The 24,705-nt window shown below is 54.0% G+C and overlaps 1 protein-coding gene across 7 annotated transcripts in view; it reads right to left on the bottom strand.

The window, feature by feature from the left end:
* Positions 1–24,705, bottom strand: part of KCNAB2 (potassium voltage-gated channel subfamily A regulatory beta subunit 2) — a 110,759-nt gene that overhangs the window by 37,334 nt on the left and 48,720 nt on the right. Inside the window, exon 1 of one of the 7 annotated variants that reach the window (XM_074379976.1) lies at positions 15,267–24,700. The exons of the other annotated variants lie outside the window; for them this stretch is intronic. Within the exon in view, the coding sequence (XP_074236077.1) occupies positions 15,267–15,484 (218 nt within the window). The 5' untranslated portion in view covers positions 15,485–24,700. Of the gene's footprint in view, positions 1–15,266; positions 24,701–24,705 lie in introns of those variants that run through there. 7 annotated transcript variants of the gene reach the window in all.

The following is a 24,705-nucleotide window of genomic DNA, read 5'->3' as shown; positions in this document are numbered from 1 at the left end:
AGATGGCCCAAGGAAGGAAACCCGGGGGTCAAAGGGACAGAGAGGTTCCAATACTCCCAGTAAAACTTAGCTTACAGCAGACGCTCAATACATACTCTGCAAGCAATGAGTGAGTGATTGAATGAATGTAGCCCCTGCCCCACTTTATCCTCTTCAGCATCCAGAGGGGCTGGCTCTGTCCTCTGACCCCAAGTACCCCCCTCACACCCTGCATGTGGGCCCTGGCCAGAGCTGCTTTCTGGGCCCCTCTTGTCCTGCCAGGAGGTGCTAAGAGCACTGGAAGGTAGCGGGGTGACAGGGAATAGGCAATCCTGTGTACAGCCCAGCCCCCACTTGAGGCTGGACTCCAGGACTCAAAGGTGACAGCCCTGGCCTCTGGGCAGCTCACAGGCTGCTGAAGAGGCACAGACAGCTACCAATCCACCTCTGGCCCCTATCTAGGGCTCAGGTTAAGTCTTTGGCCCCTGCCCTTCTCCCTACTTGGAAGCTCTTTCTAGGGTGTGAGCGGCAGCAGATCTTAGCATCCCTACTTCCCCTAAATGTGCAGAGGGCCAAGACGGAACTGGCTCAGACCATCTCACAGAATTTTTAAACAGCCCCCTTCCCTGTTTGTAAAAAGGATCACATTGATTTGTTCAAAGAGCCTCTGGGTGTCTACTGTGTACCACGAGGCGCCTGCTCACTGTCTAGGGCAGGGTTGTTCAACATCTGATCACGTCAGGGGAGCTCATTACAAAGGCAGAGTCCTGGGAGCGCCCCTCCCCACCCCAGACCTACGGAATCAGCAGCTCTGAGGCCCAGCCCGGAAGGTGGTGTTTCTACCAAGAGCTTTGAGTGTGCTACGTGTGCTGGCCTAGTGAGATGCGGAAACTCTCTGCCTCTTCCTTACACATTCTCTGTGCTCTGGCAAACCATCGGATCCCACAGGGGCTGGGATCTTACTACTCCCCAGGGGTGTTCTTACCCCAGGGGTGCACTTTAAGCAGCACAGAGTTAATAAGTGAGACTCACAAGACTTTTAGTCACCACAGTATAAAATGTCATCAGCTTCACATGACTCAGCAATCCCCCTGCTATGTCCTCAAAGCACTGAAAACATACGCCCACACAAAAACGTCAACACAAATGTCCACAGCAGTATTATTCACAATAGCCAAAAACTGGAAACAACCCAAACACCCATCAACTGACACATGGAGAATGGAACGCAGTCTCTCCAGACAATGAAGTACTATTTAGCCCTAAAAAGGAAGGCTACATATGGATGAACCTTAGAAACATGACGCTAAGTTAGATGCTCATGAACGAGTGCATATGATTCCATTTATACGAAATACGCAGGTGAATCCATAGAGACAGAAAGCTCGGTGGTTGCAGGGGGTGGGAATGGGGAATGAGAGCCGAAGGTTATAGGGCTTCTTTTTTGGGGGTGATGAAAATATCCTAAAATGGTGGCATTGTTTGCACAGCTCTGTGAATACACGAAAACGCCTGAATTGCACACATTAAATGCATTTTATGGCACGTGAATTATAATAAAGCTGCTCTCCTCCCCCACCCCAGAAAAAGTCACTTGCCTGAAAACCCTCTGAACCTCTGTGCCCACTGTTCCCTGTGGAAGTGTCCTTTTTGTTTCTCTGCCTTTGAACCTCACTCTGACATCAGCTCAGACAGTGTGTGTGCTGTGAAGCCAGAACCCCAGCATGAGGAACCCCTCCCTTCTCTGAGCGCTGCTGACACGTTCTTCCCAGGGACACCGGGGGTGGGGGGCAGCTTGCCTGTGGTCATCTTGGTGCCTCCACTGTCCAGCACCGTGTCATGTGCCCAAAAGCCTTCAATAAATATTGGATCGATGAACCTGGGAGAGACAAACTTATGTTCCTTATGATACGATACTAAGGGACCTAAATAACTGCCAGACCAATGTCCACTTGCTGGGGGAATGGTGCTTCCGAGTTCACACTGCGCTTTTTTGAGAACCCGAGGGAGAAGTTTTAGGGACGCTGGACTTCTCGGCAATCAGTGGGTTTCTTCTTTGCTGGAAAGTCTGAATGAAACACCCAGCTCTTGCCAGTCACTGCCTGGTTTTCTAGTGCATGAATTTGGTATTTTATTTTTACCACCGATTTATTTTACTAACCTACCCTTATTTTCCATTTTCCCCCTATTTGCTATTATTTATTTTTAAAATTTTGTAGTAGCAGATTAATTTAAGGATGTCACCTATAATCCTTTTTAGAATAAGGTGGGGTGGGGGGTGATTTTAAAAAGAATTCACGTAATTTTTGCATTATGCACATTATATTACATTAGAATCTATGAAAATTGGTGGCGTGGATGATAACTCTGTATCAGTGGGTGCCACGTGGGAGGGGTTTTGTTCCCCAGGGAACACTGGGCAGTGTAGGGAGGCATTTTTGGTCATCCCAACTGGGCAAGGGGTGGTACTGGCAGTAGGCAGAGGCCACAGATTCTGCCCCATGACAGAGAATTCTCCAGCCCAAGTGTCAGTGGTGCCGCGGTTGAGGGAGCCTGTTCTGTATCAACCAGAATCTGGGACCACATCTCTCTGTTAACAGCATCCAGACAAGGGAAGCCAGGGACAGAAACTGGGAGGTAGAGAGGGGGCCCCGCCAGAAAAGACCACCTCCCAGCAAGCAGCCCTTGATGTTGAAAACCCCTCCCACCAGGAAGGAGATGTACTGAATGGCCTCTGGGAGGAGATGGGGAGGGCTCCTGGCTACTTCAGACTTTTCCGTATTTCCCCAATTTTCTATTGTGGGATGCATATTTCTCTTATAATCAGGGAAACATCTTCCAGTTTTTCGTTATAATATTTAGTATTTAACCAAGGGGCCAGGCAAGGTGGCTCATGCCTGTAATCCCAACACTTTGGGAGACAGAGGGGGCAGGAGTTTGGGACTGGCCTGGCCAACATAGTGAAACCCCGTCTCTACTAAAAATAGAAAATTAGCTGGGCGTCGTGGTGGGCGCCTGTAATCCCAGCTACTCTGGAGGCTAAGGCAGGAGAATCGCTTGAACTGGGGAGGCAGAGGTTGAGGTGAGCTGAGATTGTGCCACTGCACTCCAGCCTGGGCAAAAGAGCAAAACTTCTCAAAAAAAAAAAAAATGTATGAACAAGAAAAAAACAAGACAAAAAAATGTGTGTACACACACACTCGTATATTTAACCAAGGGCATTCAATTTTCAAGACAAAACAAAGAAGGGCCAGCTGCTTTTGGTGGGTGCCCAGGCCTTGAATCCACAAGCCCCACCCCAGGATGGATGCCACTTTGCCACTCTGTGCACAATTCTTCTGGTATTGGCACTGGCCGCACAGCCCAGGTAAGCACTCTCCCGGTGCAGCCTCTGTTCCCACAGTCGCTCAGGACACTGAAGACAACCTCACGAGAAAGAAGGTTCCCCTCAGATGCTCAGAACCCCAGGTGCTAGCCTCATCCTCAGCTTGGCTTTCTGGGGCCTGTACTCTGAAGGGAAGATTCTGGAAGGTCCAGATTTCCCACTTGGACAAGAAGGATTCTGCATTAGTCAGGGTTCTTTAAAGGGACAGAACTATTATTAGCACAGGTGTGTACATGGAGGGGAGTTTATCAGGAAGACAGACTCCCATGGTCACAAGGTGAAGTTCCACAATAGGCTGTCTGCAAGCTGAGGAGCCAGGAAGCCAGTCCGAGTCCCAAAATGTCAGAAGTGGGGAGGTCAACAGTGCAGCCTTCAGTCTGTGGCTGAAGGCCTGAGAGCCCCTGGCCAATCACTGGTGTAAGATCAAGAGTCTAAAAGCTGAAGACCTTGGAGTCTGATGTTCGAGGGCAGAAAGCCTCCAGTGCAGAAGACTCAGCCGTCCAGTCCTTCCACGCTCCTCTGCCTGCTTGTATCCTAGCCGCACTGGCAGCTGAGTAGATGGTGCCCACCCAGATTGAGGGTGGGTCTGCCTCTCCCAGTCCACCCTCACAGACACACCTGGGAATGGTACTATGCATCCTTCGATCCAATCAAGTTGACACTCAGTATTAACCAACACAGATCTCTTCTTCTGCTCTGTTCTGAGTCCCGGGTTTGGGGCAGCAGGTGTAAGCGACACAGAGCAGGACCTAAGGAGAGGCACGCTGTGGGCACAAGAATAGACCGATACACTCGGGGCTGCACAGGTGATGCATCTGGAGCCACAGCAGGGGCGCATCCACCCAGCCACGCCAGCTCTGCCTTTGCAACACGCTAACACGCCGCCAACACTCAGGCTGCAACACGCAGCCTCCTATAATCTGAAACTGGCCGCAGCACGTCAAGCCCATGTGTTTATGACATGGACTCACAGGTGGATACAATTCCCATGCTGAGGCATCCCTCTCCGTCCCTTTGGCTTCACTGGGGTCTGTGGGGGCCCTGGAGATTGAGCCTGACAAAGCCCACTCCAGTGGGGGCTGGGGCCTGGCAGCCAGTGCCTGGAAGCTGGTCCTCGGGACCCACCCCGGCAGGTGCTCAGGTGTGCACAAGTTCTCATCGAGGTGGAGGAAGCACCTCCGACCCCTGTGGGCCCCTCCCAGAGGGTCCTGTTTAGAACCCTGGCACTCACTCCCACTAAGCCAGGGCTGTGGGACAATGGGATGAATAGCTGAACTCAGAGCTCCCTGGAAACGGGACAAATGTGCTGTGCTCACAGGGAACTGCTACTCAGAGAAGGTGGGCAGGAGCCTGGTGGGTTTCAGAGGCTTGCCGGACTCTAGAATTTTCCACCTGTCCAAAACACGTGTTGAGGCCAGGCATGCTGGCTCACATCTATAATCCCAGCACTTTGGGAGGCTGAGGTGGGTGGATTGCTTGAGTCCAGGAGTTCGAGACCAGCCTGGGCAACATGACCAAACCCCACCTCTACCAAAAATGTTTCAAATTAGCCAGTATGGTGGTGTGCACCTGTGATCACAGCTACTGGGGAGACTGAGATGGGAGGATCACCTGAGCCCGAGAGGTCAAGGCTGCAGTGAGCCGTGATCACACCACTGCACTCCAGTCTGGGCAACAGGAGTGAGACCCTGTCTCAAAACAACACAAAAAACAAACACAAAAACCAAAACGGGGGTTGAGACGTTAAATATTCTTAAAAAGAATTAGACAAGAGTGGGAAAGCTAAAACCTCACAACCGTGACCTCAGCTTTGTATAGTTAAACGTCCTCCTAAAGGGCCTCTCCTTGCAGATGCATCTCAGCGGGGACGAGGGTGAGATCCAGACATGTGCTGGTTGACTTCTTTCCTTTCTTTTTTTTTTGAGACAGAGGCTTGCTCTGTCGCCCAGGCTGAAGTAGTGGCACAATCTCGGCTCACTGCAGCCTCCACCTCAAGTTGAAGCAATTCTCCTGCTTCAGCTTCCTGAGCAGCTGGGATTACAGGCATGCACCACCATGCCCAGGTAATTTTTGTATTTTTACTAGACATGGGGTTTCACCACGTTGGCCAGGTTGGACTCGAATTCCTGACTTCAAGTGATCCACCTGCCTCAGCCTCCCAAAGTGCTGGGATTACAGGCATGAGCCAAGCCCGGCCATGTGCTGGGTGATTTCTATCAGGCTTCGGTCAGAGGCACTGAGTGTGGCTGGTTGACTTCAACTTACAACAGATTTCTGTTTCTTTTTCTGCCTCTCTGGTACCTGCTGTGGATAAGATGAAGCAGCTAGCTCCCGCTGTGATTCATCGGAGGGTGGCCATCCCCAATTAAAAGCTCTGTGGTGCGTCTGTGGAGTGCACCATAGACAGCATCCCTGTAGAGGAGGCTTCCGGCTCAGGGCCTGGGGTCCACTCCTCCCCCTCAGGCCTGGAGAGGCAGGAAAGCCGGGTCCAGCCAGCTCCTCCCCGATAATGGAAACAGGCTTGCAGTGGGAGGGGCGGATGCCCTTCTATACACTCAGCTAGGCCTGCGGAGGCCTCAGGGCTTGGAGGAGGTTTTAGATATGTCTTGTAAAAGCACAGCCTCAGCAGCTCCTCTGAGAGTGAGGCTGAGGTTCTGCAGCCTGCAGAGATCTCCTCGGCCATGCTGAATGGAGTGTGGTTTGCATCCAAAGGTGGCTTCTTGCCCAGAGAAGGGCAGTAGATGCTGAACAGTTAAGGGGCTGCCCCAATGGGGCAGTTTGTAAGAACAAAGGGAAGCAAGGCTGGTGGCCTTCCTGGAGGAGGAGTCCACCAGGAGAATAAGAGCTGAAGACCCCACAGGGGCTAAGTGGTATGAGTGTGGCTTCCTTTAGCTGAGACATGAAGCAAGGGTCCCTGGGAAAGGCCTGAGCCACCCGTGTTCAAGGCCAAGTCGGCCAGCCGGAGAGCGGGTCAGCGGTGCCAGGGAGTGTGGAAGGGCTCCAGGGAGAAGTTGGGCTCCATCCGGAATTCCAAGAATGTCCTTCTCCTGAGAGCAGCGGCAGGAGGGCAGAGGGTGGGAGCCTGTGAGGCAGCGGCAGGTTCTGTGTCTGGAGTAGGATGACCCGCTGGCCTTGTAAGAGGGCGCATCAGATGCTGGGGGACTTGACACAGAGGGACAGTGGGAGGCTGAGGGAAGGAAGAGGCCACAGGACTGGTGACGGGACGCATGAGCTCCCGTGGACCTTGCCCAGAGCACACATCCCACCGGTGGGGCCCGTTCTGTGGTCGGGCTGAGTGGACTGTGCTGGGGTCGCACCTTGGAGCTGCAGGTGACGCTACGACAGGTTCTCCTGCAGGCCGTGCGTGGGCTCCCCAGGAACTGGCTGTACATGGTCTGCAGAGCCGTGTAAGTTCCTCCTCCTTCCTCTTGCTCACCAGGCCCTCACGGCCCCACTCACTTCCAACTCTAGGAGCCCTGAAAGGGGAAGGCGGCCGGCAGCTGTGAATCGCCGGCTCTGTTCTGAGTTGCCGCCGTTTCCCACGCAACTGTGCCGGCCCCGAGTGAGCACCTCCCCTTCCTTTCCTCCTTCCGTCCTCAGAAGCAACCCTTCGAGGCATAACAAGACCAGGAACAATAACCATGGCACCAGCACTGCGTGGTGCTCCCTGTCCTTGCTGGTCCGAAGAGCGTCTCGGGGCAGGCAGATGCCCCAAACCTCCAGGCAGGGGCCTGGTGATCTGTACTGTGACAGATATGGCTGGGCACAGTGGCCCACACCTAGAATCCCAGCACTTTGGAAGGCCAAGGTGGGTAGATCGCTTGAGCCCAGGGGTTCCGGGCTAGCCTGGGCAACCTAGTGAGACTCGTCTCTACAAAAAGTACAAAAATTAGCTGGTCGTGGTGGTGTGCGCCTGTGGTCCCAGCTAGCAGGGAGGCTGAGACTGGAGGATTACTTGAGCCCCGGAAGTTGAGGCTGCAGTGAGCTGTGACTGCACCACTGCATTCCAGCCTGGGCCACAGAGCAAGACCCTGTCTCAAAACAAAACAAAACAATACAAAACAAAACAAGAAACATGAGAAACAGGTGCATCCCGTGATTCCTGCGGTCAGGCCAGCTCCAGAAACACCGAGGACATCCTGAAGCGGTTACGAGGTGACCAGGGCAGGTGTTTGGGTCTCTGCCTTTCCTCCCACTCCTCCTTCAGCAGCCCTGTGGGGAGGGAAAGGCTGTCTTGTCCCTTTAGGGGAGCTGGGGATGGAGAGGCTGGGGCTGCAGATGGATGCTGTTCCCAGGCCTGGGATGACTATGACCACCAAGTCTCCAATGTGGTGCCCACTGCCAGCAGAAGCCATCCCGGCCCCGACACAGGCCCCACACAGCTGCCAGCTATGGTCCTTGGCAGGCCCTTAGGGAGAGCCCCGGGCCTGCCACCTGGCTTTCTCCCAGCCCCTGCGTCTGGCCTTGCAGCTCTTCCAGAATGACTGGCAGCTTGCCTCCCTCTCTCCTGTCCCTTCCCGATGCCTCTGCCCCGTCTGCGCGGCACTGAACTGCACCTCTAAGTGTGACTAGGTGCATGAATGAGTCCCCAAGACGGACAGATGGAGGACAGTTCAGATGCCTGGACAACGACTGCTGGGTGGGAAGGTCCCTTTCCCAGGGAGGGGAAGGGCCTGCGTTTCTCTTCAAGGAGCCCAGCCTGGAGCTTTGAGTTGTCACCATCTTAGTTAGTCCTCAGGACAATTCTGATGTAGGGACCATGGTCTCCACTTTCCAGGTAAGGAAACCGAGTTGCGGAGAGGCCGGGGGACTCGTCTGAGGTCACCCAGGTGGCTGGTGGGTGCCTGAGTTCCTCCCAGGACACTCAGGGATGTTCCTGCAGGTTCAAGGTACTGAGTGAATCCTTGGGGCCTGTGGCAGGTCGAAATGTGTCCCCAAAAGACAGTTGAGATCAGAATTCCTGATGCCTGAGTGCGGCCTTACTTGGAAACAAGGTCTTTGCAAATGTCATCAGGTTAAGATGGGATGGTCCCGGCTTAGGGTGGGCCTTCAATCCAACGACTGGGTTTTTGTTTTTTGCTTTTTGTTTTTGAGGCAGGGTCTTGTTCTGTCGCCCAGGTTGGAATGCCAGTGGCGCAATTTCGGCTCACTGCAGCCTCCGCCTCCTGGGTTCAGTGATCCTCCCACATCAGCCTCCTGAGTAGCTGGGATCATAGGCACATGCCACCATGCCTGGCTAATTTTTGAATTTTTTGTGGAGTTGGAGTTTTGCCACATTGCCCAGGCTGGCCTTGAGTCCCTGGGCTCAAGCGATCTACTTGCCTCAGCCTCCCAAGGTGCTGAGATCACCAACATGAGCCACTGTGCCTGGCCATGACTGGTGTTTGTATAAGGAGAGAGAGATTTGGAGACAGAGGCTCACAGAAGGAAAATGGCCATGGGAGGACAGAGGCAGAGACGAGCGATGTGGCCACAAGCTGAGGAATGCCCAGGACCGCCAGCACCACCAGAAACTTTGGGAGGCAAAAAGGACCCTCTCCGGGGCCTCTGGAGGAAGTATGTCCCTGCCGTGCCTGGATGCTGGACTTGTGGCTCCCAGAACCAGGAAAAAGAAATTTGTGTTGCTGTAAACCACCTAGTTTGTTACAGCAGCCTCAGGATCTTTCCCAAGACAGACCCTGTCCCTTGGAGACCCTTCTTTCCCAGGATGGACTTGGCCTTGTAGGCAGGTTAATCCGCCAACCCTCTCTGGCCTCTGCTGTTTTTCTCCTGTCCCTCCTCCTGCCCTCAGTGCCCTCCTTCTCGCCTGTCCTTTAAGACACATGGGGATTCCCAGCTCTTCCAGGAAGTCTTCCCTGGCTGGCCCCACTGGAAGTGATGGCCTATGGTTAATAGCAACTACAGTCTGCTCAATGAACTTGGCAACCAACCGAGTACTTCCTGGTGAATGTTAGCCTGTGGTAAGAGCCTGGGGTCTAGAGTCAGAAAGCACAGGAAATCAGGACTCCTGCCCCGCCAGGAAGTTCATGATCAAGGGTCAGTACCCAAGGACTGCAGAGGCTCCCTGAACTGCAGAGAGAGCTCAGACCAGCTCCCAGTCAGTCTTGCCTTCCCACCATCAAGGATGCAGCCAGAACAAGACATGTGCTTTTGAAGTGGATTAAGACCAAGACTATGCTGGAAGCCGAAGCAGGCAGATCACCTGAGGTCGGAAGTTCAAGACCAGCCTGATCAACATGGTGAAACCCCATCTTAAAAAAAAAAAAAAAAAGAAAAAAAAGAAAAAAAGAAAAAAAAAAGACCAAGACCATGCAGCACCTTCCGACCTAAACTCACAGAGGCTGGGGGCGTCCTGGCTGCCGGGGGACAGGCAAAGCTCTGACCTCAAAGCAGTGCAGATGGGCAAAGAGCAAGGCAACCGAGACGGAGGAGGGGTGAAGCAGACACTCACACAGGAGAGGGGCTTCGGAGTGACTCGGTAAGTGCTTGTTTAGAGTGGGTTCCTGGGACAGTCTCTCTGGGGACCAAGCTTAGATGGGATGATGGGAAGGAACCAGCCATGTCTTCGGATGCACCCTTCAGGCAGAGGGAACAGAAAGTGTGAGAACCCTGCAGGCGGAATGAGTTCCCCTTGGAGATACAGAAAGAAGGGGTGGTGTCCAGAGCCTCCTGAGGGGCAGAGAGAGGGGTCTGGGCTGAAACCAAGGAGGAGAGCTAGGGCCACACAGAGCCTTGTGGGGAGTTGGGGTTCCCTCCCAGCACCACGGGGAGCCCAGAAAACACAGCTGAACCCAGGGCTGGTGTGCAGCCAGCACAGCATGGACCCAGCCACAGCTTCTGGCCTGCCAGAGTCTGAGGCCACATCTCCGAACCCATCCACAGGGCAGGGAAAGCGGGTGTTGGACCAGCTGCCCTCACCTGCTCCCTCACGCTTATACTGGGGCTGTGTGGATTTAAAAATTCACCTTAAAATTCTTTTGAACAGCAAGAATGGAGGACAATTAAAAACATGGGGAAGTGTAAGCCGGGTGTGGTGGCTCACACCTGTAATCTCAGCACTTTGGGAGGGGGAGGCAGGCAGATCACTTGAGGTCAGAAGTTTAAGAGCAGCCTGGCTAACATGATGAAACCCTGTTTCTACTAAAAATAGTAAGGTGTGGTAGCTCACGCCTGTAATCCCAGCTACTTGGGAGGCGGAGGCAGGAGAATTGCTTGAACTCGGGAGGCAGAGGTTGTGGTGAGCTGAGATGGCTCCACTGCACTCCAGCCTGGGCAACAGAGCGAGACTCTGTATTAAAAAAAAAAAAAAAAAATGGGGAGGTGTAACAGGAATGCACCCTGCCACCTCCACCAGCTGCAGCTCAGTTCAGCTGATAAAACGCCCAGACCGAGGGCACAGCTGGTTCCTTGCTGCCCTGGCCAGCGCCTATCCCCAGGTATCATCTTTTCTATATTTATATGTAAGACCAAGTTTAGTGGAAGCCTAGCCCAGTCGCTGATGGAGGTGAGGTAACCACAGAATACATTTATCTAGGATCTGTAACAACTGGTGGTGTGAGTCATGGAGCATCCCCCACCCCACTGCTGCCAGCCCAGGTGCAGCAAAATGAAATTCACCACAGGCCACCATCGCCCCCACCCACTTCATCCCAACGAATGTAAACAACCACCTTCGGCCCATCAACTGCTAAAGGGCCTTTGGTGGTCAGGTGAAGGGCTCACACCTGTAATCCCAGCACTTTGGGAGGCCAAGGTGGGTGGACCACCTGAGATCAGGAGCTCAAGACCAGCCTCGTCAACATGACAAAACTCTGTCTCTACTAAAAATATAAAAATTAGCCAGGTGTGCTGGTGCATGCCTGCAGTCCCAGCTACTCAGGAGGCTGAGGCAGGAGAATCACTTGAACCTGGGAGGCAGAGATTGTAGTGAGCTGAGATCGTGCTACTGCACTCCAGCCTGGGCAACACAGCAAGACTCTGTCTCAATTAAAAAAAAAAAAAAAGGGCCTTTGTCTCCTGGTCTCCTCCTCCCCCCAGGAAGTGAGCTCTCCAAGGGCATTTCAGCTTCACAGTGGGTCCTGCAGGGTCTCAGAGGCTGCTTGGATATTTTCCTTGGGGCATCAGACAACTAAAACCTGTTCTCCCCACTGGCAGGAGTTCCCTGCTGCTGCCATTACAAAGAACCCTAAATTAGAGAGCGGGCGTATACCAAGTAACCAGTGGGAAACCTCTACAAGTTATTTAACTCCCAGGAAATTCTGTATCCAGGCTGTTGAGCCACTTTCCCACTCCCATCCTGTGCAGGGTACCTTTGTTTTCTTTTCTTTCTTTCTCTCTCTCTCTCTGTATTTTTTTTTTTTTTTTAAGATAGAGTCTCTCTCTGTCACCCAGGCTGGAGTGCTACGATTCAGTCTCAGGTCACTGCAACCTCTGCCTCCTAGATTCAAGCGATTTTCCTGCCTTAGCCTCCCAAACAGCTGGGACTACAGCTGTGAGCCACCATGTCCTGCTAATTTTTGTGTTTTAATAGAGATGGGGTTTTGCCTTGATGCTCAGGCTGCTCTTGAACTCTTGGCCTCATGTGATCCACCCGCCTCGGCTTCCCAAACTGTGGGGATTACAGGCCTGAGCCACCGCACTTGGCTGCTTTTGTTGCTTCATTCTTTCCTTGCTTTGTATGTGTGTTTTGCCCAATTCTTTGTTCAAGATGCCAGGAACCTGGACACCCTCCACTGGTAACACCGAGATTTGAAGTTCCTTGGGTTGTGGACGCATCACCCAACTCTGTCACCACACAACCTTCTTATAAGGACACCCATTATAGTATTTAGGGTCCATTCTAATCTCATATAGCCCCAATGCCCCATCTTAACAAATTATATCGACGACCATATTTCCAAATAATGTCACATTTTTTTTTTGAGACAGAGTCTCACTCTGCTGCCAAGTCTCATTGATTTCCTAAAACTAAGTTAAAAGGAAAAACCCCAACTTTACATGCCCAAGTAACGAAAGGACCAGAGGCTACTCTGCACGGCACCCTCTTTTCTGCATGGCAGATGTAAAATGGAAAATACCTCTGGAGTATTTTCCAGAGGCTGGAGTGCAGTGGCACAAACAGGGCTCACTGCAGCCTTGAAGTCCTGGGCTCAGGTGATCCTCCCACCTCAGCCTCCTGTGTAGCTGGAACCACAGGCATGTGCCACTATGCCTGGCTAATTTTTTGATGGTTTTTAGAGATGGGGTTTCGCCATGCTACTCAAGCTGCCTCCCAAAGTGCTGGGATTATAGGCATGGGCCACCACACCTAGCCTAATGTCATACTCTGAGGCTTAGGATGAATGTGAATTTTGTGAGTCTTGATTCAACCCACTAAACTCTCCCCCATCACAAATCCTGTCCACATCTGAGGGAGCTGAGGTTTTCCCAGAGTTCAGAGGATGGGGTCTGGCCCCTCCCTGCCTCATCGCCTTGTGTCCTCCACCTTCCTCCCTCCAGCACAGCCACCTGGGCCTTCTTTTAGCTCCTGAAACATAGAGAGGGGTCCATTGCAGACCCCTCTTTTCTTGGAGTGTTCTCCAAGAGAATGCTCTCCACATCTTCAGACGACCCCTCTCTCAGAGGGCTCCCCCTCGACCTCCTTGGTCTCTCTCTATTGCATTGTCCTGTTTTGCTGCCTTGGCCAGTGGCCATTGTTGGAACTTGTCTCCGTGGGCGCTCACTACTTCTCTGCCCCACCCCCCCCCCCCGCCCCCAGGCCATGGCTGCCATGAGGGTGGAGACCTGGTTGATTTTGTTTGTGCAGCAGCTCCAGAATCTGGCCCAGCGCCTGGTGCCAAGTAGACTCTCAACACACATTTACTGAATAAACTAAAAGCATCAATGACTAGCCCCTCATGAATGCACAAGATCTCCTTCTTAAGAAATTTCCAGCAGAACGAGGAGGTCAGCTGTGGCCAAACTAGCAGACCCTTTGTCCTTCCTTTACGGCTGGATTTAGAATACAAAGCTTGAAAAACTCTGCCATCTAATGGACTCACAGGAGAAGTGTTTTCTTTATTTTTAAAATGTTTATTTATTTATTTTTTTAGAGATGGGGTTCACCAGGTTGGTCAGTCAGTTCTGAACACCTGACCAGGTGATCTGTCCTCCTGGGCCTCCCAAAGTGCTGGAATTACAGGCGTGAGCCACCATGCCCAGTCGGAAGTGTTTTGTTTCTTTAAATTAACAACCACACACTCAAACAATGGGCTGAAGGACCAAACACACTGTGCACAGGAGAAAACATGAAAGGAGCAGTCCTGGCCTCCACTCCACGCTGCAGAGAGCACACAGATAATCCCAGGGGCCTGTCTCAGACGGAAGCCAGAGATTTAGGGTTGCCAGATGAAACACAGGATGCCCAGTTACATCTGAAGTTCAGATAAACAATGAGGAACTTTTTAGTATAAATATGTCCCAAATATTGCAAGGAACATATTTATACTAAAAAGCTATTTGTTGTTTACCTGAAATTCAAATTTACCTGGCAACTCTACAAGGACTGGATGGGGAGGGTGCCCGTTGGCTGACTGGCTCTCACAAGGGCTTGTTCCTGAGCGGCACAGAAGATAAAGCTGTCAATTTGCAACCTACAGGGATTTATAAAAGAAAGCCAGAGAACCGTGGCTGGCAGAGCGCTGTCCGAGGTGCTGAATTCAAAGACGCGAGCACTAAAAAGAATGTCCTTTGGAGGTTCCAAGAAAATTCAGACCTAGGTGCCTATCGTTTCAAGTAGGGTCTGCAACACCCAGAAACACATTGTTTTTTCCCATGGAGAAACACCCCCAATACATTTTTATTCCATGGAGAATTTGCCAAACTATCTTTTTTGTGTGTGACAGAGTCTTGCTCTGTTACCCAGGCTGGAAGGCAGTGGTGCAATCTCAGCTCACTGTAACACTTGTCTACCGGGTTCAAGCAATCTTTCTGCCTCAGCCTCCCGAGTAGCTGGGACTAAAGGCACACAGCACTACAACTGCCTCATTTTTGTATTTTTAGTAGATATGGGGTTACATCATGTTGGCGAGGCTGGTCTCAAACTCCCGACCTCAAGTGATCAGCTTACCTCGGCCTCCTAAAGTGCTGGGATTGCAGGTGTGAGCCATTGCGCCTGCCCCCAAACTCTTAATAGGGCTTATCTTTTGATAGGATAGGATTATGGCACTTTTTACTTAATTTTATTGAGACAGGGTCTCACTTTTCACTTTGTTGTTCAGGCTGGAATGCAGTGGTGCAATCACAGCTTACTGAAGCCTCAATGTCTTTGGGCTCAGGTCATCTTCCCACCTTCGCCTCTCAAGAAGCTGGGACTACAGGTGCATGCCACCACGCCCAGCTAATTTCTTTATATTTTAGGGTAGAGACAGGTTTTGCCACTTTGCCTAGGCTGGTTTCGAACTCCTGGGTTCAAGCAATCCACCCACCTCGGCCTCCCAAAGTGTTGGGATTACAGGCGTGAGCCACTGTGCTTGGCCTCATTTTCTTCTTTTATACATTTTGATGTTGTTGAGACAGCATCTCACTCCTGTCACCCAGGCTAGAGTGCAGTGGTGTGATCTCGGCTCACTGCAACCTCAGCCTCCTGAGTTCAAACATTTCTCCTGCCTCCTGCCTCAGCCTCTTGAGTAGCTGGGACTACAGGCGTGTACTACCACATCCAGCTAATTTTCGTATTTCAGTAGAGATGGGGTTTCACCATGTTGGCCAGGCTGGTCTCGAACTCCTGATCTCAGGTGATCTACCTGCCTCAGCCTCCCAAAGTGCTGGGATTACAGGCGTGAGCCACTGTGCCGGGCCCTTTTATATGTTTTTATATGGCTGGAATCAGACTTCCCACCCCACCCCCCTGCCCGGCCCTTACCGATACTTCATGCCTGTGCGCTGGGCGGTGCAGCCGTCCAGGGAGAGGCCGTGCATGCGGAGGAAGCTCTCCATGTTCCTGGCCTGGGCTGCTGCCCGCACCTCCCGCAGCCGCTGCAGTTCCAGCATGCCGGTCTGGCGGACGGGGTGCAGGGCCCATTCAGAGTGGCACCTGCTGCTCACACTCCGCAGACTCTCACTGTATGTCATGGACAGCATGGTGCCGCCTGGCCTGGGAGCCGCCGCTGTCCAGACGGTGATGAGTTAGACAGTGTGCCAGTGCCCCGCATGCCCCAGGCTGGATGGCTGGGCCTGGGGCAGGGGGCAGCTGCAGTGAAACATCCTCTAACTAGTGCCGCCACCAGAGGGTCTTGGTGTCTAGGAGTGGGACCTGGCCCCTGGATGCAAACACCTCTTGGCATGAGATTCCCAGTCCGCAAAGCAGTGCTTGCTGGGAACTCCAGCTAAGCTGCCCTCCTCTGCCCCCTGCAACCATGAGACAAGCACAGGCAAAGCTGGCTTCCAGGCAGGACGGCTGCACCTCAAGTGTCCAAACGAAAATGGGAGCACAGACAGCATGCAGAGCCTGAGCCCCCCAAACGCTGAAGACTAGGGCTGCTGTTCTGTGGTGACTGCAGTGCCATACCACAGGGCTCTCTTGAGGTGGTTCCCAGGGTAAAACTGGGTCAAGAGGTGTCCCTGAGAAAGCAGGGCAGCACACATCTGTTGCTGAAATAAACTCTCCTGTAATTATGCCAGGAAGGCACCTCACCCCCGCATGCCAGGTGGCCGTAACCCGGGAAGGCTGTTCCTAGCCTTGTAAAGGGAAATGTGTTGTGATACTATACAACACATCCTTGCTTGTTGACAGCATTACTGCACCAACAGAGATCTTTGGGCTTCATGCTTTTTGCAATAGAAAGACTGAGCAGAATGCATTTAAGCAGGTTGCGGGGGAGAGTTGGCTGGGGAAAGAGGCTTAGTTGGGACAGGGGAGTTTCAAAGTTTCTATGTGAAGAACCACTGGTAAATAGCCTAAATGATGAACACACATTCTTATAAACTAAAAGCAACGTTAAATGTCCATCAGTAGGGAAACTGGTTACCTAAGTGACAGTCCATCCACATAGTGGGAATTTGTGCTGCTGTCAAGAATGAGGCATTTCAACACAGACGGACACGCAGTGAGCCCTAAGAGATGGTGGACAACTAAAAGGTCAAGGGAGAAACGTGCATCCAGAACACATCCACCGGTGTTAATTCACATACACACAGTGAGCGGACCAATGAAGGGGGCTGTGAGTCCTCACCCTGCAGCCTGTGACGGGGCAATGGGGACATGGAGGCGGGCTCCACATGAAGGAGGTCCACGGTCCAGTGACCCTCACCCCACCTGACTGAAGCCTTCGCCAGGGCCCACGGGGCCTGCACTGCAGCCCGACATTGTCACCAGGGAGAGAAGGTGCAGAGGGGAAGTCACCATTTCAGCTGGGTCAGCCGAAGACTGGGATCCTGGAACCTGGACTGGAAGCTGGAAAGAAGCCAGCACTATCCCCACCTTCTGCCCCAGAGAGGAAAAGTCCAATTATCCCTGGGAAGGAGCCGGGAGGGCTATCCTGGGGGCTGAGGTGGCTAAAGAGGCTTTGGCATGGCCCTTGATGGGGACTAAGATGTCTTGGAGTTGCCCCAAGCCAGGCCCTTCCTGGGGTGTGCTCCAGGGGCCAAAGGAAGGAGCCACACAGGGCAGGAGTTTGCAATGAGCCCCATGTGACAGGGTCCTTCCAGAACAGGTGAGCAGCCTGCTGACCTTTCACTGCTCTGTCTACACGTTCACCTGGGGAGGGGGGCCACCTCCAGGAGCCCCGCAGCTGCCCCTTTCAGAGATTTCCCTGCAGGTATTCGTCTGTATCTTACTTGCAGGGACTGTCCTTCATGTCTGCCCTGTCGCGCCCAGCATGAGGCCTGCCTCAGAGCGGAGCCTGCAAAGGCCTGTGGCATGAACATGCAATTGCGGTAGGGAAGGTGGGCTCAGAGAGGAGCTAAAGTGAGACCAGCGGGCAAGGAGCCCCCGAGGAGCCCCTGCAGGGAGATGGGGAGCAATGTCCACACAGGCCTTGGCTTCACCACCCTAGTCAGGGCTGGATGGCACCCTCCCTGAAGGCCAGCAACCAGCTGTTCTTGGGCAGCCTGCCATGCTGGTCGCTTCCAGCCTGCACCTCTGTCTGATGGGCATGGCTCCCGGGGGCTCCTGCGTTTCCCATCCTACCCTCTGCCTCACGCACACTATGCCATGTGCCTCTTTCCTGCTGTGAACTGTGTCCGTGGTGCTCGCCAGCATCCACCTTGCAGATTCCTTTCTACTTGTCTTGTGTGCTGAATTCACTCCCCTGAAGGTTGGGTCCAGGAGGGCAGGGACCCTTCTGCCTGCTGCCACTGCTGCCTGCTCAGTGCCCACGGGAGCGCCCCTCGTGCACAGAGGAGGGGGTCAGATACTTGTAGAACAGCAACCAAGGTCCATGCTCCAAAAGGCCAACCAGGGCGTGGCTGGTTTCCTGCCTCAGGCCCAGGGGCTCTCTGCAGGTCTCTATCTCTCTTGCTGGGGGGGTTCGCACACCAGGCCTTGCATTCACCACTGCTCATTTCCACGCTGGGAGGGGTGTTGGCTGCGGGACCTCTGGATGCGGGACCTCTAGAGCAGGCAGGGTGCCCTGGCATGGAAAGCCTTGCCTTCTGGGAGAATCGCTCTGGAGGGCAGAGAGGCCCGGACTCCAGGAGAGGCTCATCTTAGGAAGTGAGGCTCTGGGAACTCACAGGCAGCAGCTCCAGCTCCCGCTCCCTGCCTGCTGGTGGCCACTCCCTTCCCTCCATGTACACGGCAGGCAGCTGCTTCTGAGGTGGCTGTGTGGCCTTCGGCCAGCCCTGTGTGGGGCAAATGGAGGCCAGCCCTCGCTTCCCTGAGATCTGTGTTTAGAAAGAAGGCCAAGCGGGCAGGCTGCAGCCGCAGGGCTCTTTCTGAAAGGCAGGACCAGCCTCAGATGCGCAAGCTCCCTGTCTGGCCCGACCAGGCTGAGATCAATAGCCATTAGCTTTTAAGATATTACCCACAAAAAGCAACCCAGGTCTGGTTTGGCCCTGGAAATACAGCCAAGGCTCTAGGGCAGGAGGACAGGGTGGCTGAGTGCCCAGCTTCCGGACAGGGGCAGCTCTGGTTGTCACCTGCTCATGGCGTGATGCAGGCAGGTACCCTGACCACTTCCAGCTTCAGCTTCCACATCTGTGAGGCGGGCTGAGCAGACGCTGGTTGTACCAGGCTGCTGTGGGCTATGTGAGGTGAGGCTTTGGACAACCGGGTGGGAGCTGGTGACGCAGCCGGAAGCGGGTCTTGCAGGGGGTGTGGGATGACACCAATTATGATAAATGCCATGGAGAGAAAACTCCACCACCAGGGCCAGCAGGAAGGCTGGAAGGAACTTGTGACCACAGGCTTGAGTGAGAGGGGTGAGCCACACAGACACCAAATCTCCCCAGAAAATGCTTAAGGGAGAGAACACAGGTGAATAATCACCCCTCCTGCAGAGAATGCGCACCTTCCCGACAAGATGGTGGAGGGCCAAGTTTGGGGATGTGGGTGGGAGTAACCAATGCCCAGGCTCCAAAAGGCCAACCAGGGCTCCACCTGGGCATTTCCTGGCAGTGCCAGGCGGCAGCTGGCGGGGGTGGGGCTGGCTTCCTGCCTCAGGCCTGCCGGCTCTTTGCAGGTGGCCCTCTCTTGTATGGTGGCGGGGCTCCTACACCAGGACTTGCATTCTCCTGCGCAGTGGGGGCTCCCCGTGGTCCTGAGGGGTCATGACTCTGGGAGGGCTGCCACGGGGGAAGAAAGATCCATGCACACCAAAGGCCACGAGGCTCTGCCCATTACCAGCGGTGCCCGGGAACAGAGGGCAAAGGCCGGCTCCCCTGGACCTTCTCATACTGGGCTTCTATTCTGGGTTTTCAGCGAAGGTGACTCCAACAGCGTCAGGTCCCTGGACAAAGGACCCCCGTGAGACACTGCAGGGAGGAGGGAGTGGCCCCACTGCCGGGTGCCTGCCTCGGGACCCCCACTTCTCCTGAGCTCAAGAGCGCAGTGACCTCTGACCTGATTCAAAATATCCTAGACTCCATCTGCTTTCCAGAGTGAGGGTCTCCGAGCCCTGACACTCCCTCACCAAGCCTGGTACCCTCACTCGTCCTGGTACCAAGCAAAACGAGCCCCCCCTCAATAGCCATTGTTAATTACGTGGCCCCTCCAAGTTCTTTCCTGGGCTGGGCCTGCCCTGTGCAGATCTATTCCTGTAGATCAGAGGCCCAGGGGGACTCACGTGAATTAACACTGACACGGAAAAATGGGAGGAAGATGTTGACCTCATTAAGTCAGTAGGAATCACTACCTCCTCTCAGATCCCTCTACCTGGAATTTCTGAATCGTTTTGTTTACTGAAAGCCAACAAAGCACAAATCGTGAGACTGAGAAAGAATCCTGAGATCACTTCTGCATGGTGACACCTGTCCAGAGAGCAGAGAGCCCAAACCAAAGTTCTCAAAAGCGGAAACGGAAGGGGAGCTGCTACCATTCCGGGGTGCGGCTCTGCAACGCACGGCATTGCATCAGTGCAAACACAAAAGAATGTGCGCCCAAGGACCATCAGCAAACCGACGCCCAAACAAGCACCCCCCGGCTCCCTTGGCACGTGCTTCCTGCACAGACAAGACCAAACCTCCCCAACCGTGCTCTGGGCAAAACTGGAAAATGCTGAATCTTAATCAACGGTGAATACAACGAGGTGGGAGCTAGATGGCCGAGTCTCCAGCAGACGGGGAAACAGCCAGCCCGGGGCAGGTCTGGGCTGCAAGCAGGCTCAAGCGAGAGATGCTGCCCGGCTGAAGCCACCACCCACCACCCACTCCATCACAGTCATTCCAGGTTTACCTCGGGCTGGCTCTTTTTTGAGGTCTTCTGCTTTGAAAAAACGCAGAGGGTCTAATTTCAGATTAGCCAAAAGCACCCCAAAATATTGTCTCCTCTTATTCTCATTCCTGGGGATGCGAACCCCCAAGCGGCACCTCCCCTAGGAAGGTAGCGGCTGCATCCAGTCCTAGGGCTGAAGGGAGGACTCACCTGCCTTCCTGGGGGCGTCTGCTTGTTAAAAAGGCCACAGTCTAGTTTATTAGGGATCACCAGATGCTCTAAGGATCTGGCACAGCAGCTTTTTCATTAGGGAGTGTCACTGCAGGACGTCAGAAGCAATTGGTGAATGAGATGAGTCCCACCAGAGTCGAGTTTTGAGGCAGCGAGTCCATTAGCTCTATTAGGGCGTTTTCATCTCAGCGAGAGGCTGAATTATTCACGAGCGCCTCTTCCCCTAAAAGCTCGGAAAGTGCAGTTCCGTGCTGCAACCTGGCAAGGCCCACTCCTGGTGCGCAGAGTTGGGGTGCAGCCCGGGGTGGGGGTCCTGCCGGTCCCTCAGGCCTACCCTTGCTGCCTCCACCATCCCCGTGTGCCAGAAACACAAAGCCTTGGACCCACGGGTCAAAAGGGACAGGCCTTGCTCTTTGGTACTTGAGTGTGGGACACAGAGCCTGCAGCTTCTGCACCCCACTCAATTCTAAACTGTGCAGCAGGGGAGCTGCGGGCTTCGTGGTATGGGACCACCACCCACAGCCCAAGGGCGTCTGTAGAGGCCTCTGCTCAGCTAACGCGGACGCTCCTCCTCTCTTTGCTAGGGCATACCCCAGATTGGCATGTCTGATACTGCCAGTACTATACATGGCAGGAGGGCCCCAGAACCTGCTATTTGGATGCCACACTGCCACTCACTCCAGGCAGGGACACAGGAGCCCTTCTCCACGGCACATGTCCTGACCTGGCGTTTGGGAAATACTTTGAGACCACGCCAAACAAGGCTGAGCTCTGGGATGAGGCTAAGTGCTGAGCCGCAACCCCAGGGTCACTGTGTGTCACAGGATGCCAGCAAAGTCCCAGCAGGGCATCATCTTCTGGCTCAGAAAGCGAACCAGTGAATGTGGGATTTTGAATGGAAGTGGAACTATGTCCCCCGTGACAAATGAGCAAAGAGTGGTGGCTGCCACGGGGGAAGGTGGGGGACTGGAAATCAGCGCCCTAGCTGCAGGGGGAAAGGAAATGAAGTGGGAGGCTGGGAAAGGATGCGGAGTCCAGAGGTGTCCTGCTGCGGTGACTAGCTGGGAAGGGCTTGGCGATTGAATTGGATGGGTTGTCCCCAAAGGCCCAAGCCCATTCTGTGAGTTCCTCACGTTGCCCTGGTGGGGGTGGCCTGCACCTCACTGCTGGGTGGTGGCCTGCAGCCTAATGTGCTCCGAAAGAGGCCCTCTCTGCCTCAGCACCTGCCCATCAGCGGGCAGCCCCGTGGTTGCGATGTCCTTTTCTCAGGCCCTATGCCCCTTCATTCGCTCTGCGGTTCCTGTAGCTCAGCCTCTCTGCCCTTTTCCTGGGCATCAGTCTCCTTGCATCCACCTCTCTCCCCTGTATTACTTCCTGCTACCAGGCTTCCTTCCCAGAGCAGATCTCTGAGCCCTGCCCTGCTCAAACACCACAGATGGCTCCCCAGTGCCCTCTGAATGCATCCAAGCCCTGTTGCTTGGCATTTGAGGCCCCCCCACCAACATCCACCTCTACAGTCTGCCTCTCCTCGTTCTCCATCATGTCCCTGATGGCCCGGGCTGGGTAACTTCACTTCCTGTTCTCTGTGGACACCTCTGGGCTGGGGCTCAGGTTGTTGTATCTACGGGAATGTGCTTCCCAGTCTCTGTGTTGAATCCTGCCCAGCCTTCAAGGTTCAGATCAAGCCCGTGCTGCCTTCTCAACGAAGCCTTCCTGGCTCTCGGCTGGCTGTGGCCACTCCTTCCTCAGACCCCAGAGGCTCTTTGGGCTTCTCCCATGATGTGCCTTCTGGATATCATCAGAGTGATTTGAGACCTGGGGTGCATGGAAGTATGTATTGCTCCCAATCCTTCACCCCTCTCTGTATCCATGACCTTTGCTGTGCGACTTTATTGCCCCACTGGTGGGGGGCAATATGTTTCCAGCCCCTTGACTTTGGGCTGGTTCATGAGACTTACTTTGGTCAACAGCATATGAGCAGAGGTGACGGCACTCCGACCCCAACCACAGGCCTTAGACCCAGATTAAAGGCACGTTTCTGTCTTTTCTCTGGCACTTCCGCTGTGGGAGGAGCATGTCTGGGACAGGCCCCAGTTAAGAAGGACGGGAAGATGGAGGGTGTGGGGATCCAACCTGCAGCCTGGAGACAAACCCAGCCGAACCAGCTTACACAAGCTCCTGGTCAACCCGCAGACAGAGAAGCAAGGAAGAGATGCTGATTGCTGCATGGCATGGAGTTTTGGAGCTGTTTGTTATGCAGCACTGGGTGGACAGCTGACTGGCACAGTGTCCTGCTCTGATTCTTTGCCTGGGGGCTGCATGGGGGCAGGATAGTGCCTGGAGCGCCTCTGCCCTGTGAGAGGGCCAGGTCTAAGCAACATAAAGAACCATCCACCAGCCATGTTTCGTGGCATGCTTGGTGTGATGAGGGTGCCCCATTAGGAGTGGCCCCCAGCCTGTGAACAAACAAAGATCATCTCCAGAACCCCCACAATAGACATATAACTGAACCCCTAGAGATCCAAGAGGTGGAATGGCCGGAGCCTGTGGACACGGGAATGTGGGGCTGACAGCCTAGAGGGTGAGCTTCAGACCTTGTCCTTGGGGCCGGAAGCCACCTGGAAATGAAGGTTCCCATGCACAGGGCTCTCAGTAGTGGACCACATGTTGAGCCTGTGGGATTCTGAGGGTCGTTGTGAGGGGGCTGGAAGGTGCTCACTTCAACTTGGTCACACTGGACAATTTACTTGGCCCCTCCTGGAGGCGGGCCCTCCGAGCTGGCTGGTCTGTGTCTGTGGGCGGGCCCTCCGAGCTGGCTGGTCTGTGTCTGTGGGCGGGCCCTCCGAGCTGGCTGGTCTGTGGCTGTGGGCGGGCCCTCCGAGCTGGCTGGTCTGCAGCTGGGATTTTCCTGCCTGCTCGTCGGACCTCACCCTTCCCTTCTGAGGACTGAGGCTGCCCAGGGCTCTCTGACGATACAGTTCAGGTACGCGTTTCGTGTCACGGATGAAATCCCCTGGGATGAGTGGCGTCTATTCATTAGGATGTGTTACACCATGCGTACATACATCACAAAACAAACGTTTCATCCAGGCAAAGCATTTGCAAGCACGAGTTCAGATTTAACTATTTTAGGCAAAATCTTATCTACCCAAATATCAGTAGAATCAGAGTTGGCCATGTCTGCAGAGGTCCCTGTAAGGAGCAGAACCTCCCAGGGGCACAGATCAGCTTGAGCACCCAGGTCCTGGGTCCTGTCAGAGGTGCTGAACTGGCGAGGAGGGGGTGGGGGGACGTGAGAGAAAAGTCACATGGAAATCCATTGCCATCCTCATGCCCACTGCCCAGCGCATTGGCAACAACCCCAGAGCACTGTCACCAGGAGGTGTCCGGGTCCGAATAGAGAGACCTCCCAGCCCAAATGCCAAGATGCAGCAACGCATACCAGACGCCTGCTGCCAGACGCTGTGCCAATTACCCAAACAGTCCCAAGGCACGGGGGGACAGCGGCCCTGCAGGTTCCAGACAGCCCTGCCGTTTCACTTCCTAGGGTTGGAGGCTGCACCAAGAACATGCATCCTCCACCTTACAGGTGAGGGAGAGGCAGCCCAGAGGGAGGAACGGGTCTGCCCGAGAGCACCCTGCGGGGCCCTAAGCCTGGCATCTTGATGCCATGTCCCGCTGGGGCACAGTCTCTCGTCAGGTGAATATGCCTGGTTTGTTAGTTCACCAACAGAGAAACACATCAGAAAGATGTCACTGATCCAAGTCATATCAGTACTGCATACCCCCAAGAAGGCACTAGCCTTCGATGAGCCTGAGGAGGTCTGTGAGCTCCAGATCAGCTCAAACCCACAGGCAAAGCGAGAACGGATGGGCTCGCCACGTCCTGTATTCTGATAACTGATAACGGAAGAAGCACAAGCCGGCGACCACAGGAAGGTGTCTCCCTCACTGCCTGATGAGTGACGCTTTAACGGCAGCTTTGGCTGAGAGCTTGGCAGTCATCAAAAGCCCATTTGCTCAAATCAAAGCAAACTTATGGCAGATCAACATGTACAATTAACCCGACTTTCCATTTTCCATCAGGACATTGCACAGCGCCCTGTGGGTAAGCACAGAAGGTGATAAGCAGAGCCTGGGGGTCTCAGGGGGCTTTGGCTTCAGAGAAAACACCAGCACGCCCTGCTTGGCAAGGCTGCAGTCCTCCCACCCACTCCCTGCCATTGGGCTCGCTGGGGTTTTAGGGACAATGAAGACTCAT

This window comes from Saimiri boliviensis, chromosome 11 (assembly GCF_048565385.1).
Source record: "Saimiri boliviensis isolate mSaiBol1 chromosome 11, mSaiBol1.pri, whole genome shotgun sequence".
Taxonomy (NCBI): Eukaryota; Metazoa; Chordata; class Mammalia; order Primates; family Cebidae; genus Saimiri; species Saimiri boliviensis.
This window is presented reverse-complemented; position numbering and strand designations above follow the sequence as displayed.